Raw genomic sequence first — 18,886 nt, 5'->3', positions numbered from 1 at the left:
GCAGTATGCATTGTAGGTACTGATGTTGTTTATCATCTTAATAGTGTGTTATATTATTATGTATTCGTCTTTGCGAATATTACTTTTATTTTATAGTATATTGTTGCTAATATGCATTTGATGTGCCTTGATACTAACACATTCCATAATTGTGTTATTGTGATATGGTACATTTTTGTATTCTTGTCTTTCATGTTTGCTAGCGTGCTTTGTCTATATATCTTTTTGTGTTTTGGTGATGTTTACATATTTTTTATTTTTTTTATAGTTATTAAGATTATATCACAAGGTTGAATGCTGCACCCCTATTTTTGACATATTTACCTATTATATGCATTTAAGAAGATGTTGTATAGGTGCCAATAAGACAACTCTCCATTCAAGTCACAATTCGTAAAAGTGAACCATTATAGGTCAAAGTACGGCCTTCAACACTGACCCTTTGGTCACACCAACAAGCAAGCTTTAAAGGGCCCCAACATGAATAGTGTAAAACCAATCAGACAGGAAAACCAACGGTGTAACCTAAATTAGAAACGTCAGAAAATGGATAAGCATATTTAATTTATCTCTATTTTCATCTGGTTTGTTTCTCTGACGATTTTTTTTCCTTTAAACTTGTCGTTCATAAAAACATGAAGTATGTTAATCAGTGTGTTTTCTATATATACCTATTTGTGTTTTTGTTGATATTGACTTTTTTATTTTTTATAGTTACTAAGCTCATAACGCAAGGTTTTTGACTGCTGCACCCCTATTTTGGACTTTTTGTTTTACCTAACTTATAATATATGAAGATGTTATATGGGTGCCAATGATACAACTCGCTATACAAGTCACAATTTGTAAAAGTAAACCATTATAGGTCAAAGTACGGCCTTTAAGGAGGTTCGCTACTCAGTTTCAAAATGACAAGCTTTTCATAACATTCGTAGATATTGATAGGGGATTAATAAAGGAACCAACAAAGTAAAATAAATAAATAGGTCAATGTTCTTGTTGACGAGATATTAGCCATTAATATTTTGTTAGGAAAAGGTTCTCTCGTTATTTTTCCTAGCTTTATCATTGACAAGTTTAAGCTCTCAAAAACTATTACAAAATAACTAAGATTGTATAAGATTTAGTCAGATGGCTTGTAATTATACAAGTAAAAGATTTATAAAAAGAAAAATTGGGGTCAATGGGAAAAAATTGTTAATACATTCAAATGGATAAAACCAGACGATTCCGAAAAAAAAATGACAAAAATCCTAAAACATGACACGGAACCTTGGCTCACACTAACAAGCAAGCTATAAAATGAATTTGCCGTCTGTGTTATTTGATTTCTTATACAGAGATGTCTTATTGGCAAGTATATCACACTTATTTGCTGAAGATCTTTTGTTTTATGCAACCGTTCAAAACTTATGGAATTAATATAATACAATATCTAAAAAGCACATTCAAAATTGATTATCGTACTTGCAAATGCATTCACTGTAGACAAAGCTTGAAGCAATAATTTTTCATTACGTAATTCATCAGTAGTGACTGATTATCTGTTTGTCTAGAGATCATGTTAGGTAATTTTATATAGCTGTCATTCTGTCATTGAAACTCGCCATAGAAGGATGATTATACAATATTTTGTGTTGTTGATTGTGTCGAAAATTGCGAATTCAATTAAGGTAACTCTTTACTTAACATCGATACATCGATATACATTATTATAATACTAATCTTTGCTTTAAAACACAACAATTTGTTCATGTAAAAGATATTGTATGATAGTTTTGTTTTATAAGATATTGAGATTGGAATCGCATGGCGTGGTATGCGTGTCCACATGTCTGTTTTGGGGCCAGCTGAAGCTTGCCTTCGTGTACAGGATTTTGTCGCTGCGTTAAAGACCAATTAGTGGCTTTCTGTTGCTCTTTGGTCGTGTTGTTGTTTCTTGATTCATCGTGAAAACAGTGTCATTTTATTAATTGAACAAAGGCATATACCTGATGATCTTTTTTATACGCGGTGTTCTAAATTGACAGGTTTTGTATAGATTATGCATGGAAAACCCAATTTTCTGCTATAAAGCGTAAACTACACCATATAATTTTGAGATAACATTTGAGAAGGTAGCTTTAATAGTATGCCTTCAGTTAAGAAAATGAAAAAAATGGGGTCACCGGATAAGTTTTCTTGCTTCATTATAAAATAGGTAAATTCCTAACACATTCTATTTATTGTAAAAGTACCTAAATCTGAATTATCTGCTCTTGTATTTGAGTTGTCTCCCCTTATGTGGCAAAGTTTGAATAATTTTTTTTAATCAAACAAAAGTTTTCAGTTTTTTTGTGAAATATAACCATAAATATGATGAAACCTGTCATTTTCTATATCGAAAGGAAAATTCTTACACATGAATTACATAGTACTCTCAAAATTTGCGCATTCTATTAAAGGATTAGACCTTGTTTTCTGGTACTTCAAAATCCAAGATGGAGGAAGACACCCTATCTATCTTAAAGATAGAAAAAAAACATGTGTTTACTCTATAAAAAGTATGTTCAATTTCTCCTAATTTACTGAAAGTTAAGTATGCATCCTGCAGATGTGGAAATGGTCTACTAGTAGGTCGACGTTTCCCTCCAATTTCATTGATTATTCATTGTAAATGATAAAATTTCAACGATTATATTGTTGAACAGACAAATTGTATCCAATAATGATTTCCACAACAATACAAACGAATACATACTGAATATGCTCGGCATATTTTTACAAAGGATATTATAAATTAACTATATACCAAATATCATTGATTTGACATTATTAGTAACCCTTACACTAACAATATGAATTTTAACCATGTCAATAACCCATATATGACTACAGGATTAGCAAACACGCAAATCTTTTTTAAAACATAAAATAAACATTGAATATATAAGATATAAAAGAGGGACGTAAGATACCAGAGGCACCGTCAAACTGATAAATCGACAATAAACTGAGAACGCCATGGCTTAAGACGAAAATGACAAACAGACAAACTATAGTACACATAAAAAACATAGAAAACTAAAGAATAAACTACACGAACCCCGTAACTTATCAAATGACACATGAAAAATATTTTATCACTAAAATACTCCATTAGCAATATTTGAATTGTTGTGGGTTAGGTTAATGTGCTTATTCCTTCTATGCCAATAAATTGAAATCTTTCGACTTTTCACAGTGGGCCAGAAGGTTACATCCTGTTCTGCAAATTATGTGTTGTACCCATAATGAATTTATTTCATAAAATATTAAAAAGATATCAAAAAATTTGTGTAGTGACATAAATGCTGGTTTTAGAATTTTTATTTATCATCTGTCATTTTAAAAGATATAATTTTATTTTAAAAATATTTGTTCATATCATAAACAGTCGGTTAATTCCCTTAATATAGTAACTTGTCATGATCTTTTTTGAGGAGTCAACCTCTACAACTACACACTGACGCTTTGACTTCAGTTCCATTAATTTTTTATTCATCACAGCTTTTTACTGACAGTGCTTCACTAATGTCGTAATGTGTAACTCTAACACAAGGGTCGTATGATTCATTTGAAAAATGCAAGATAGACAGATCTTGGCTGATGCAAAATGTTTCCTATGGCATATTTGAAAATGCTTTGGTTTCTGAGATGGGGCAATATGCGTAATTGTTTCTCCAAAGGCGGTAATGGTAACGTTTTCTTCTGTAGCTCAGCCCATATGGTAAACTTGTAAACGTATGATGACTTGTTTCGAAGCTGAGACATTTTCACATATTTGGTTAAATTTTCGGGGTACGAAGTGTGATTTATTTTTCTGTAAATTAGCATGCCTCCCTTTTTTCAAACAATAATTTCTTTGAAAATTTAATACTTTGAATACATGTAATAACTCCATAGTTTTTACACATTTATTCTGAGGTCCAATACTTTCCAGATCAACACAAAAAGTTAAGCTCAATCACTTGTTAAAAATTTAAACATGTCCAATATCACTACACAGTGTTTTTGTTTACAAACAACTTTTCTGTTCCTCAATCAGAGGCGCATTAGGTATATTGTCCCAGATATAAGCGAAAATCTACATTTGACCCCTATGTTTTATTTTGTCAATGGTGGCTATCTTTGCGGGCCGGGTCATCGGACACATGTTTTTAACAAGATACTCCGATGATGACTGTTGCTAAGATTTTAGCTTTAGAGGAGAAGATTTTTGTAAATGTTAACGATGAACTATGATGGATGCAAAGTGATGAGCAAAGCTCACTTGGCCCTTTGAGCCAGGTGAGCTACAAAGTATCTCCAAGGATAAAATTGATTGGAAAATTATATTTTTGTGTGCAATTTTAATTTCTGAAAAAATTTCCAATAAAGTTTATTTATAGAATAGTAAGGTACAGGTATTATAAATTTTATCTAAAATAGTTGATTGAACTTGAATAACCCAATTTTATACTTGGTGCATTGATTTTGGGTATATATTCAATTTTCGAAAAATATCATAGTTGAAGAAATAAACAATGATGTAGTTTAATGGTTAAATTCAGAAACATTATACAATTATAAATCTAACTTTTACTATCAATTCGCCGTTCTAAACGTAGCAATTACAAGAAAGAAAAACGAATGTATGACAGTATTTACGACAAACAGATAGATACCACAAATACACATGCCAGAGTATGAGCTTGATTTGCTATATTATATAAAAACTCAAATCTAAATCTGTGGGAGTTTCGTGTTTTTCCTAACGACTTTGAAGAAAGATCAAAATATTTCATGTGTTCTGGTCTTTCAAATTTTGAGTTTTGCAGTTTGAGTTTTGAAGGTGTATTCATAAATTGCTTCGGATGCACGAAACTATATTCAGTGTAATTTTCGTTCCCTTTACTGTATAACATTGTTTTTTGACATTTAAACAGCCTACATTTACCTACTTGATCTGGCTGGATGAACATTGTATGAATAATGTGTTAAAAAATTCAGTTTTTTCCTGCAATAGTTTAAATGCAATTTGTACAGGAATCGTAAGGACCGTGACCCATATTAGAACATATGAACATAGTAAACGACTTGGATTATCTTTATAAGAAATTATAATAAATTAGCCAATTTAGAAAAGCCTGTCTCTGAAGAATCTGTAAAGAGAACACCAATATGGTTAAATAAAGGCAACAGTAGTATACAGCTGTTCAAACTCATAAATCCATGGACAAAAACCACCATTAACATTGTTAATTGAAATGATATCCACTTTATCATATAATTCAACTGATACTACGGGACATCCATGTATATTAGATTACTAACTACGGATTTTCCTGTTCTTAACTTTTTTATATTCTAATGTTACATTGTTTTTTATGCATTTAGCTTCCTTAGATTGAAATATCAAGCACATGCAATGAAAAGACATACTATCAATAGAGAATATCATATAGCTTGTTAAATATCACATTTATTTCAACCCGAGACACCAATATAATCTAAGGAGCTTTACTCGATAGGTTTGCATTAGTTCAGGGATGATACAGAGTGTTATATTGTAACAGCCAAATTATATACCTATAAAGTAGATCTTACTTAATCTTAATGTGAAATGACGTTATACAAATAAGAGTCCTTTGTAACAGTGACTGATGTCGATATCATGACGGATGGCTGATGCAGAACGTTTGTCGTTGACGGTATTACACATACAAGTGATCTGCATTCACTACATATTAGTATATATTAGATAGCAATATAACATTGGCTCCAATGAATAACATTGATTTCTCAATGAAATGGAAACGTGGTTATCTCACTCCTCTGACGTCGTACAACAGTAGGCGTTGTCAAAACGTCGATTATTTCGGATCAAAACAAATTGTGAATACGTAGAAAAAGATAAACATGAAATAGCTCCTTACATTTTCTACATTGTTTTCATAAAAAAGCCTCTTGCAAATCTAAAAAATATAACGAATCAAATAATTCAAATATCGAAAACAAATTTCAACTGACGACCGAACAACAGTGATAAGTTACTTATGCACTTTGAGCATTCTTTGAATTAATGGGTTGATTGATCACTCGTTAAATATATGTGCTTATTTCAAATCATCGATTAGATAATCTATAACTATCTTTTCAATTTAAACTGTTTCTTTTTCAGTGTCAAGTACAGGTGATTGGTGAGTTCCTTTAATTGATATTTCATATATAATGATAATATATGCACGATATGATACTGTGTATAATGATAAAACATGATACTCTTTTAATCTTTGTTTATGCAAAAAACATCAGCAACATATTGTTCATGACAGTACAAGATCTAGGAGAGGGGAATGAAATGTATTTGTTTACATATTTTTTTGTTATTTACCTAATTTCAAATATATATAACTCAAATACTATGTTTTCCCCCTTTCCATTACCTACAAAAGTAGTTTACATTTCGATTAACATCTAACACCCTCGGTAGGCAATAATTGCACAGTTAGTTATTTATTAATTGTCCGTTTTAGTCTGTTAACTTAATGCATACATTCTTTTGAACAGATGACAATGATTACGTTGGATGTTTCATTGATTCATTTACAAGACTGTTAACACATCAATATGTGTTGGATAACGAAACTCCAGATATGGAAAACAACTTTTGTTTGCTTTACTGTAAAGAACAGGGCTACATATACTCTGGAACAGAGGTAATGTTGTAATAATGTAAAATAAAAACATATTCAACACATTACAAGTGATATCCTCCAAAGATAAGTGATTTTTGAAATGATTATTGACATTGAGGAAAATAATACATAAATATTGATCCATTTGAAAACAAATTAAATTTTTTAGAAAAGTACTGCAATTGTCTTGAAAAAATATTTTGCAGGCTATCATTTAAACAAAATGTACTTCTGGTTTTGTCCTTCCTTCTGCGGTTACGCATCTAACTTGCGATTTCTAAATAATTTGCCGCCAAAAAAAGCACAATTTATTTAAAACATAAACAGACTTGTTTATGTTTTAAAGAAATTGTGCTTTTTTGGGGGGGGCAAATTATTTAGAACATTTAAACATTAATGATTAGACTCTGATCCGTGTTAGTTTTGTAAGATTTTTAAGTTGAGTTTATTTATATATATCCTCAACTCAAATTTAGTATGTCTTCAATTTTCTCTTAACTAATACAGTCGTATTTGTTTAGTGACCAGCTGAAGCACGCTGCCAGATGCGGGATTTTCTTGCTGAATTCAAGACCCAATGGTGGTTATCTTTGGTCGGGTAGTTGTTTGTCACATTCTCCATTTCCATTCTTAATTTTAAGTGTCATTATTTTTTACGACCAAATTTATATATTTTCTATATAATATGAAAATAAATGTGTCCAAACACACACGATTTTTTTAAAGCTCATTCTATATTACATTTGACCTCCTCTTAATTGGGAACTCTATTATAATGCCATTATGTTACTGTTCTATACACATGGAAAAAAATATTGCAACACCTTGATTTTTTAAACCTTGAAAAATCAGCCTGGTATTTTGGATAGAATATGATGAAATATTTGTAAAATAATATTGAAACATAGTTAATGATAACATTGGCATTAAAACGAATAAAAAAATGCAAGAAAAAGATCTTTTATCTAACCACAATTTTCATAACGAAATGAAGTATTTTTTGTACAAAAAAATGCATTTTACAACTTTTACTGCAGTCGAATTTTACAATGTCAGACATTTCAAAATTAATCTTATGATGATTGTTGACATCATCGTTGATCGTTATACGCCAAAGAATTAGTAGCCTCCATTCAAACGGATAACCGCCTTTAACATGTCTAAGCGTCTTTTGATTTCTGTCACCAGTCGACTTATTTGTTGCTGAGGTAACCGCAACCATTCCTGATGAAGGGCATTGTATATTTCATGACGTGTTTGAACTAGGGGTGTCCTTTCGCGCACTTTACGCCCAATAGTGTCCCATATATGCTCGATATGGTTCAAAAATCCGGGCTATAATCGGGCCAAAAAAGATTGAAACAATCGGTCTTCCTCCACGATGCTAATTTCCAACTTTGACGATCTCTGCACTACATTGTATACGGGCCATTGTATGTCTGTTTGTAAGCAAAGGTCCCCAAATGGTCTTATCGCACTATATCCAGTAGCAATGAGTCGTTCTCGAACAGTTCTTTTTTAAAGTCTCCTGTATGGCAACCTCTCTTTTTTTAGAATTGTATTGTTTGCAATGGGTTTCCTTCTGACCAACCTTCATTATGCATGATTTTGCCCAGCAGATGTCATAGGTGGTCTTCTTGATCTCGGAAGGTTTTTAACATCGTTTGTTGCCTATTTTGTATTCTCAAAAGGACTTATAGTAGAATGGTGATTACAAACAATAAGTTCAATTTTCACAGCGACACACTTGCTTCTCTCATGCTGATAATCTGCCATCTTGCTGCAGTTAAGAGTTATGGAGGACCATTTACAAACTGTAAATCACATAACTTTATGAACTTGGTTATTTAAAGTGTTTAAAAAATTAAGATAAAACATCTGTTTTATTGTTTACGGGTGCAGTGGCTGCATGTGCAGATACGAACTGATCGAGTCGAAATTTATTGATTAAACTTAGGTGAGATTTAAGTAATGTTTAACTAGTTCTATTTCAACAAATTATATTACAAAAAAATAAAGAATGTTTCTTTAATTTGAATTTGGTGTTGCAATACTTTTTTCCATGTGTATATTATAATGCCATTATGTAAAGGATATAAGGCTTTAACAGTCCATTCTGTCAAATAGTGACAAAAGAGAGTGTAGCAGAAAACAAAAGGAACACTCTTGTTTAATAAAAACCATGTTAGAATACAGAGCTAGGAAAATAATTGTATGAAGTGAATTACATTTACAGTCATGAATTATCAGGAATAGACTTTATAATTTTCATTCTAGACCTGATTTAGTAACGTGTAGACACATAAAATTAAACTTTTAACAATTTGCTGGTTGTCTAGCTAAAATAAATTATGTATATTCATACCTTTGTGTTCACTATTTAAGAAAACATTGTTACATGGAGAAATATTGCTTGATTGTTGGTTGCTTAAACGTTCAGGGGCAAAATTTACAAGCATTTCCTGGAAGATGGAGAAAAAAACAACGTTGGACCAATGCATGTAGATACGTTAGACCATTATTGTACCTGTTAGTCTAGGTTAAATTTGGGTTCCATATTGGTTACACGAGGTTTTATAAAGGTTCCAGATTGGTTACACAAGGTTTTATAAATGTTACATATTGTTTACGCAAGGTTCTTTCGAGGTTCCAGATTAGTTACACAAGGTTCTCTAAAGGTTCCAAATTGTTTTTTCATAACGTTATATCACAAAATTCTTACAACGTTACTGATAGTCCACACTTTAACGTTCCCACAACGTTAAATCGCAAAGTTTTGACAACGAAACAGAAACGTTCCAGGAACATTTGGGGAACGTTTTAGCTGTCCAATATTTTCAAGAAGGAGGAGGGCTATACTTTAAAATATTGGACAGTTAAAGGTAACATAGTGGTTTCTTACTGGTCAATTATAATCCAATCACTGAAATAAAGAACGGGTAAACAATAGAATGACGTCACAACAATGTTTTAAGTTATTATTCTATTATAATTTTGAAAATACTCTGAACGACAACATTATTTTATATCTTTTCCTGTGTGACGTGTACATTCTGACGTCAAACACGCGAATCTACACTAGAGTTGATGTGAACCTTGCCATTCAGTCACATGACTTCAAATATTTCTGTCCTTTTTGGGTTGATTTACAATACATATATAAGTTAGCAATGAATGTGGTTGTTAAATTTGATAGATGCTTTTTTTGTGCTTCTTTGTTAAATATTTGTTTGTTTTGGTTCTAATTGAGATTATGACACGGTGATGACTTCTGTACTCCTATTTGGACAATTTTACCTATTATGTCTGTTTTGTTCACGCATCGTAGAACATATAAAAGAATGTGATGCGACTGTCATACAAGTGAGAGGTTTAGCGCTATAACACCAGGTTCAATCCACCATTTTCTACATTTGAAAATGATTGTACCAAGCAAGTCAGGAATATGACGGTTGTTGTCCATTCGTTTGATGTGTTTTATCATTTGATTTTGTCATTCGATTAGGGACTTCCCGTTTTGAATTTTCCTCAGAGTTCAATATATTTGTGTTTTATATTTTTTTTTCTCACATATACATAAACTTGCTGTTGTGTTTGTGTAATTCACACCTAAACTATACACATGTGTGTTTCCATTGATAAAACTCAATGTTTACATGTAGTTTAAATCATGTGTTGACTACATGCAGTCGATAGTCAATATAGGGCTTGTGTGAGTTAAGTGTACACGCAACAAGGTACTTAGAACATGAATTTTACCATGAAAAAGGAAACGTTGCTTGAATAAAATGGATATTTATAATAATTATTAATCAAGTTTTTACCGAATTAAATCTCTAAACATTTGCTAAACTAGATGTATTGCTTTGTTATAATAAATAAAATCAACTTTAGATAGCTTTATTAACCCCTCATCAAGACTCAACGCATCATCATTGCCAAACACATAGTTCATTTTGAAATGTCTTCTGAATCTTTTGAACGTACACAGAAATATTTATCACTGGCCTTCACTCAATTAACAATTTACTCATAAATGTATTACTAAAATGAGTGTGCGTAAATTGTATTGTTTGGCCAGTATCTAAGATCCGGTAACATTTTGTCTTGCTTTTTTGAAGTTGTTATCGCTGTCCTGCCTTTTTTTTATTCGGTTCTGCATTGATTTATTAGTTTATCCTGACTTTTTTTTACTTACATTGTCATCCTCCTTTTTTTGTTTGCAAACATCTGATTTTTTTTTTAAATTATTTCTCAGCCGGCTCCAAAAATCAAATGGTAGCTTCCCAATTACTAGAAAAGTTGTCCGAGAAATTTAAATTCGATTCTATGTAATGAGCATTCAAATGGCAAATAGTTAACAAGAGTGAACAAATCTCGTTTACATGTAATTAAACCTAGTGAATAGATGTGAACAAATTCAATGTGAATCCAGTGTACATTACATTAAACAAATTGTAAACATGATTACTGTACATGACATTTGGTATGAACACGGCCTAAGATAACTTACTTTGTCTTCGATTGAGAAATAATATCAAAGAGCACCCTGAACCAACCCCACGCTCAACAAGATCTTGCAATCGCTATGAATTTGAATGTGAATTTACAAAAGGCAATCAGCATGATCAAGGCTCCAGTCATATGTGCAGAAATTCTTTTCAAAATCCACATTTAGTCCTAACTATCGCTTTCATCAACTGTCTTGTTTGATTTTAACGTACAAACTATTCACCTGAATAAAAAAAAAAAAAAAAAAAAAACCAACATATTTGATTATTTGTAGAATAGAGCGGAATGTCATTGTGGTGATGACCCGTATCAGTACGGTCCTGAAGATGTAAGTGATTATCACATAAAGGATTATGATTGTAATCGGGAGTGTGTTGGTGATTCTGAACAGATATGTGGGGGTGGATGGAGGTTATCAGTGTATGAAACAGGTATGTTAACTGATTGTGGATTTTGCATGAACTTTTTTAGAAAGGTTGCTCGCTAAATATGGAAAATGCTGGTGTAAAAGAAGGACGAAAGATACCAGAGGGACAGTCAAACTCATAAATCGAAAATAAACTGACAACGCCATGGCTAAAAAAGAAAAGGACACACAGACAAACAATAGTCCACATGACACAACATAGAAAACTAAAGAATAAACAACACGAACCCCACCAAAAACTAGGGGTGATCTTAGGTGCTCCGGGAGGGTAAGCAGATCCTGCTCCACATGTGGCGCCCGTCTTGTTGCTTATGAGATAACAAATCCGGTAAATAGTCTAATTCGGTAGGCCACATTCATGAAAGTGAAGGGGAATTTAGTTACGACGTAAGGAACATATCCGATATCATTTGTGAAACAGTTATTCCATAACGGTCAACCAACTCGTGATTGCGTCCGTAAAATTTACGAAGAAATGATTTCAACTTCACCATTTTGAACTCTTGATTTAATAGCTTCCTTGTAAATCATGTTGTAAATCATTATTCAATTATCTTCATTTCTAATATCACGGTTAAAATGAAAACGATAGTGTTATTCTGTTTATTATCAATTATTCACCTGAATGAGTACATACACAACAGTTATAGTTTCCAAATAAGAGTGACCAATACATACTTTCACAGAATTGAATCTTTTATTAATGTGAGAATTGAGGAAAAGTGACGACTAAACATTTTACATGACCTCGGCTGTTGCCACTGTTGTTTTCTCTAATTTTAAATCAGTATTTAACAGTACTCAATTCCGCCATCAACTTATCTTATTAATAAACTTTGTAAATTTCTGTAACCTGGCCAAATATGATTAAAACAAATCCCTATTTCAATCAAAGCGTTGTATCAGATTTCATTTTCTTTTCTGTGTTGTCCTGATATACTGCGGTAAAATGATATTTTAGTGCACAATTTTAATTCATTTATTTCTTTCTATTTCGATTGATTATCGTATATTAATTGGATAATGCCAATATATTGTTTTTACTTCATTTCGGTTAATAAGAATAATTGCAAACATAAATAATAATCTTAATAAACTCGATAAAAAAAGTTACCGATGCTTATATCGCACACATTAATTAAGTTTTTACTTCATTTCGGTTAATAAGAATAATTGCAAACATAAATAATAATCTGAATAAACTCGATAAAAAAAGTTACCGATGCTTATATCGCACACATTAATTCAGAATACAAAAATTAAAGCACACAAAACAAGACTGATGGATATTAATTTACTTAAAATGAACGAGATTGGAGGCGTCAATAAGGTGAATGTGTTTTGCTATTCAGCGAAAAAATACATTGAAATGGTTGCATACACTAACATTTTCATCTGTTCATCACTGAAGCTGAAAGAGGCGATTGTATTCATTGAACTTTTTTAAAGATTTAGTTTTTCCTATTGCATTGGAAATGAATATAAACTTTGCCTTTCTTCTATTTTATCTTTAAACGCATTTTCAGGGTATGTACCTTACAAACAAGGCCAGTATAAGCTGGTCACAAATAACACGATACTTGCGGCGCCGGCCAACACAGTCCTGACATGTGGAAGTAAAATTGAATGTGCACGGTATTGCCAAATGGCTGAGAACTGTAAAGTATTCGTGATTTCTACAGAAACAAGAGAGTGCCGTTTGTATAACAGCTTCACCGTTATGTGTAAGGAAGTTCAGTTCGCACAGGATTTCCAAGTTTATATGATGAAATAAATATAGAATATACTTGTGACAAAAATGTGAATAAACTACCTTTAAATTTTTGTTTTGACTTAGATATGGAACAATTTGTTCATAACGGTATTAACACTGCAATTATTTTTAAATTGATGAGAAACCCGGTTTTTAAAGCGTGACAGATATGAAAATAAGCGTTTTTTTTTGGCCAATTGATTTATTTAATATATTTTAACCTTCAGTGCAGTAATAACTGAACACAAATCTTTGGAGTTGCATTTTTTTAAAATATCGCCATATTTAACTGTGATTTATTTACATAAAGCAAACCACAAAACAACAGTGACCGCTCTAGCGATACTTAGTTTGAGACAAGCACTTATATCCAACTATATATTTTGTCTGTTAAATAAATCAAAGTGATTGATTAAAATCATTGTAAATTATCTTTTACAATTATTCCATTGGTAATAAAAGTTCTACGTTTTCCCACCATTCATAATCTTGTGTGTTTCTTGATTTTGAGGTAGTTTCAAAAGGGAAATCGAACTAATTCAACATTCAAAAAATAACCATTCTGTTATGACATTTATTTGATAATTTTTAAAACACATATTGCCACTTAGATGACCTTTTTGGTTTAAATATTCAAGATATTTAAAAATGTAATTGAGGTTGTATGCCCGAGGAAATAACTTTCGATAAATCCACCAAAGACTGCAATAACTGTCATGTTCTTGTATTGGATATTATAGTTTCACACTTGAGACTAAATGAACACATGTTTGACGACAACTCACATAATCTCCCAATCTCGATAAATAAAATACAGTGTAAAAAATGATCAAGGAAGCAGAGACACATAAATTGTAAATTCATAAAAATTCATAAATCAATCAAATAACAAAAACACAACAAAAAGGACACACAATTAACCCAGACAGTATCAGTAAAACTGAAATGTAAAAGTGAAAATTTTTTGATTCCCTTGCGAAACTCTAAAAGTATTCATCGTAAGTAGACGTGGTCTTTTTTTCAATATGATAGCCTATTTTGAAGTTTATTTTTCACATAACAGAAATGGCGATGTCTCAACTCTGGTATGTTGGGTTTTCGGAAAGCGGTCATATTGTTTGATAGTTTGATGATATTATTGATGTAAAACAATTGTTCTGAATTGTGTATTTTAAATAAAAACATCTTAACATAATACATATTGTCCTATTAATCATGTATACAATGCCCATTTTGATGTTCAGTAAAGCTTAAATGTAAAAGTGTTGCTTTAATTCTGATCCCCTGGGGAAAAACTTAAGTATTAGGACATCGGAAGTAGACGGGGTCTTCTTTTACAACTTTTAACAACTGCTGGTCTTATCGAAACAATGTATTTCAATCCATGATTAGCACATTCAAAATTGATTATTTTACCAGCAAATGACTTCACGGCAAACAAGCAATTATTTTCATTAATAATTTAGAACCTTATATTGAATTTGTCCCACGTATTTGAATGTCATTTTGCGTAATTTTTATTCTATCATTGCAACCCGGGAAAGAAGGATGATTATAAACTGTATTGTTTTGTTGTCATTTGCTGAAATTGTGAATTCAATTAAGGTAACTCATTATTTTATCAATCAAAACATATTTATATATTATTATTATTATTCAATTGTTAACTTTAAAACACCACTTTTTTTATCAGGAAAAAGCATTAAATAACAATTTTATGTCATTACATATGAAGGGTGAAATTGCATGGTGTGGTGTGCATGCAAAGTAGGAGACACCCTTTACTTTTCGAGTTCATCATGTTCATGCGACCGAATCTCTCAGTTTTTGTTGGTGAATTAGATAAGATTTCCTTATGGAGTGAAGAGACTTTAATATCTGGGGGAAACATCACCAAACGAAACGAGGCTGTACAAATAGAAAAGTTTCTTGATTGTTTTTATTTGTATAGTTTCTTGATCATTTGTTTTTGCGTTTTTATGAGCAATAGCATCTTGCCGAGAACGTGTCACAACAGTGAACATACATGACTTATTTACAGTTTTTTTTTAAGGGGGTAATTATTGCTACAACCACACAAAAGCCTTATCTGTATCTTTTACATGTAAAATCAATCTAAGATAAACTTAACAGCTTTTTCTTCAATGTGATGCTATTCCACGATCAACCAACACTAACAGTGGCGAGTGTAAAATCGGGTGCTTTTAAACTGAGGCAACACATTTCTTTGGCCAATGTAACAGACGTTATGTTTTAACTTCTGAATAAGGAACATATATAGATAAAAACACAACAAGTTGCCTGTTTAAATTATGATAATGATTATCACACTGTAAGATATTTGGGCAAAAGGATTTTCGACGATTTTAATAAAGACACAGTCAGGAGACAGAAGTGGTTCAAGATTGGTGCGTAAAATTAGGGGACCTTGGATTGATTACGATTTTAATTTTGTCATATGGAATTTATTGTTAAAGTATATAATAATGTATATAAGATAGATATAGTTTTTACATCATAATAAACAAAATTAAAGCTTCAGACAAAAGCAATAACATTGTGAAAAGTGTTTCAATTAAAATACAAAACGTATCATATACAGTTGGATGCAGACCAAGCATTACATAAAGTAAACGCCCGTTAACGCCGCGTGCACATATTCCGCTAGTTCACTTTAATTTTCGCGTTTACTATAATTACGTTAACTTGATCAAAATGGAAATTTCTAATGTCTACCCAGGTAAACGCGCGTTTACTCTGTGTCCGTTTAGTCAGTAGTAAACGGGCGTTTACTTCAGATTTCACAGGTTGATTTTTACGTGCACTTAAAAGTAAACGGGCATTTACTACATATTTCACAACTATATTATTACGTGCACTTGAAAGTAAACGCACGTTTACTTTTCGCGTTAACGGATTGTGAAAATTAACAATGAACTTCGTGTTTGTACATTTCTTTTACGAAAACGACTTTTATCTTAAGATTTTACGTATATGTGTTTCTAACCAGAACAATTTAAAATCACTTTTAATTCGAAATATTAAATCTTATTAATTACAAAAAATCAGTTCCAATACCTTTACTGAGTTGCAGACTTGCTATTTTTCCTTTTTTTTAAAGTTAAATATTCAAAAATCAAAGCGGATAGATGCCCCCCATAGATAGGTTATCCAACACATCGGAAAAATATTTTTATATGATGGGATATAAACATTACGGTTTTCGTTGCTTCGTTCCCCATTTTTAATAGTCTCTTCACCTTGTTTGCATTGGATTTATATGATTTACAATTCTGTTTTGCCAAATGTTCAATCGAAAATTGTACATTGTATAAAAAAGGATACTGATATGGTCTTGTATAAGTATAAACATTTGTACCATATCTCGTCAATTAAAACAGACTTATCCGTAACGATTATGAATGATATCGGGGACGTCCGAAAAAAATACACGTTGTAGACATGAATACAAAATTAAACAAAGAATGCTAAGCTACACACGAAATCACTCAACCGAAATAATAAATTAACAGTACACTATTCAAAGAAGAGAACTTCTAAAACTTTTCATTATAAGACAATAACAATCAAAACTGAGGAGTAAACAAAGACTCACAAAACAAGAGGACATTTACATCAACAGTTATCAATAATAATAAAGAAACAACACGAACTCCACTAAAAACCGGGAGTGAAATCAATCATGAATAATTTTGTTATACCAGTCAGTCTGAGGTATGAAAACTTCTGATGTTTTGTTTACGATTCAATATTTTGAATAAATAGAGGACATGCTGGTAATATAAATTGATGCAAACCAAAACTGTAGTCCAATATTGCTGTTATTTGTGAACACGAAAGTAAACGCCCGTTTACTCTTCACAAAATTAAAAGACGCACCGATTTTTCGTTAACGCGGAGGTAAACGTGAAAGTAAACGCACGTTTACTTTTTATGTCTACTGAAATATCGGAGTTAACGCACAGTTAACGCGACGTTTTCTTGAAGCGCACGCGAGTAAACGCCGCGTTAACTTTTTTCGGCCCGTCTACATGTAATGCTTGATCTGCACTCAACTGTAAATATGATAATTTGTTAGACATCTGAAATGGAGCAAACCACTGACGCACCAGAACGTTACACCATTATGATAAAAATTTGAACAAATCATTCTATATTTTTGTAGTTAACTGCAATAGATAGACATATAATACTGAGAGTTTATTTTTTTAAGTTATATTATATTGATTAAAGTGTGTTAAGTTAAAAATGTCATTCTGGTAATCGAAATCAATAATAAGACTACCACCAATTTGATGCGTTGATCCCACTAACTATACATTTAATTTTTTTCACTTATTATGTTGTACATGATGCATATATTTAGGTTTTTCTGACAGTTTGCTCTACCTGACATAAATCTTTAAAAGTATTAGTGTCTGCAAAGATTTGCACGAAATAGTATATAAACTTATCGAAGATAGCAGGATTAAATTTTGTATTTACGCCAAACACGCGTTTTGTCTACAAAAATAACGCTCGAATTTAAAAAAAGTTAAAAAAAAAAAAAGGCCAAATAAAGTACGAAGTTGAAGAACATCGAGGACCAAAATTCCTAAAAGTTTTGCCTTAGGTTATCTATTTCTGAAATAGAAAGCCTTAGTATACTAATAATTCACAAGTTTGTACACAGTTAATTTATATATATGTATGACCATATCAATGATAATTAATGTCAGAACAGAAGTGCTGACTACTGGGCTAGTGATACCCTCGGGGAATTAAAACTTCACCAGCTGTTGCATCGATCCATTTTTATCACTGGCCAATCTTTTTAATGACACATTGATGTCCCTTGAGTTCTATCAACTTGCATCTTACATTTATTTAGTTATACTACATGTGATAGGACTGTTCACGTCGAATTTCATTGTCAACCGCTGCTGCTTAAGCATCAATAGTTTGTGCACACTACGCTTTACAACATCCTAAAATTCAGAGAATTCGACGGAGAAGGTATTTTCAAAATAAGCTGCGATGATTCCCAAAAGGGCAATACCATATTATTTCATTTTTTTTAATTCATTTGATATTTCCCTTGTATTTGTCAGTTTTCTCTGTTAAAATTATCCGTTTTCAGTCAGACATTTTGTCTCTGTTATAATATCAAAAGCCACTTGATTAAAGACAGCATTAATAAACTTGATACTTTTCATTAAGGATGTTCGCTACTCTGATTAAAAATAACAAGCTTTTTAAAAGACTGTTATAAATTGAAAGTATATAAATAAAGAAACTAAAAAAGCAGAAAAAAATGGAGGGTCTGTGTGCTTGTTTTCGAGATATAAGCCATTGAAAATTTGGCGGGAAATAATTCTCTCTAGATTTTTCTTTCACTTAACATCGACACCTTTTTTGTTGAAAAAATTATGAAAAAATAACTAGGATTTCATAAAATTTTGAAATATGGCTTTTCAAATAATATGTTATAAAAAA

General features: G+C 31.5%; 1 protein-coding gene across 1 annotated transcript; it reads left to right on the top strand.

Annotated features, from left to right (window-relative positions):
• Positions 1-1,608: 1,608 nt before the first annotated feature.
• LOC139483557 (sialate:O-sulfotransferase 2-like) lies at positions 1,609-13,879 on the top strand. Its single transcript, XM_071267571.1, has 5 exons — positions 1,609-1,673; positions 6,182-6,200; positions 6,571-6,719; positions 11,485-11,641; positions 13,164-13,879. The coding sequence occupies exons 1-5, from the start codon at positions 1,617-1,619 to the stop codon at positions 13,409-13,411; spliced, it is 630 nt and encodes a 209-aa protein (XP_071123672.1). The 5' UTR covers positions 1,609-1,616; the 3' UTR covers positions 13,412-13,879.
• The last annotated feature ends 5,007 nt before the right edge of the window (positions 13,880-18,886 follow it).

The sequence above is a fragment of the Mytilus edulis genome, chromosome 7 (assembly GCF_963676685.1).
Source record: "Mytilus edulis chromosome 7, xbMytEdul2.2, whole genome shotgun sequence".
NCBI classification, from domain to species: Eukaryota; Metazoa; Mollusca; class Bivalvia; order Mytilida; family Mytilidae; genus Mytilus; species Mytilus edulis.
The sequence above is the reverse complement of the archived record's forward strand: the minus strand, read 5'-3'. Positions and strand labels throughout refer to the sequence as shown.

Coding starts and splice junctions, on each gene's coding strand:
- LOC139483557 (XM_071267571.1), top strand. CDS start 1,617: ATGATTATACAATATTTTGTGTTGTTGATTGTGTCGAAAATTGCGAAT. Junction 6,720..11,484: donor ACATATACTCTGGAACAGAG/GTAATGTTGTAA, acceptor GATTATTTGTAG/AATAGAGCGGAATGTCATTG. Junction 11,642..13,163: donor GTTATCAGTGTATGAAACAG/GTATGTTAACTG, acceptor ACGCATTTTCAG/GGTATGTACCTTACAAACAA.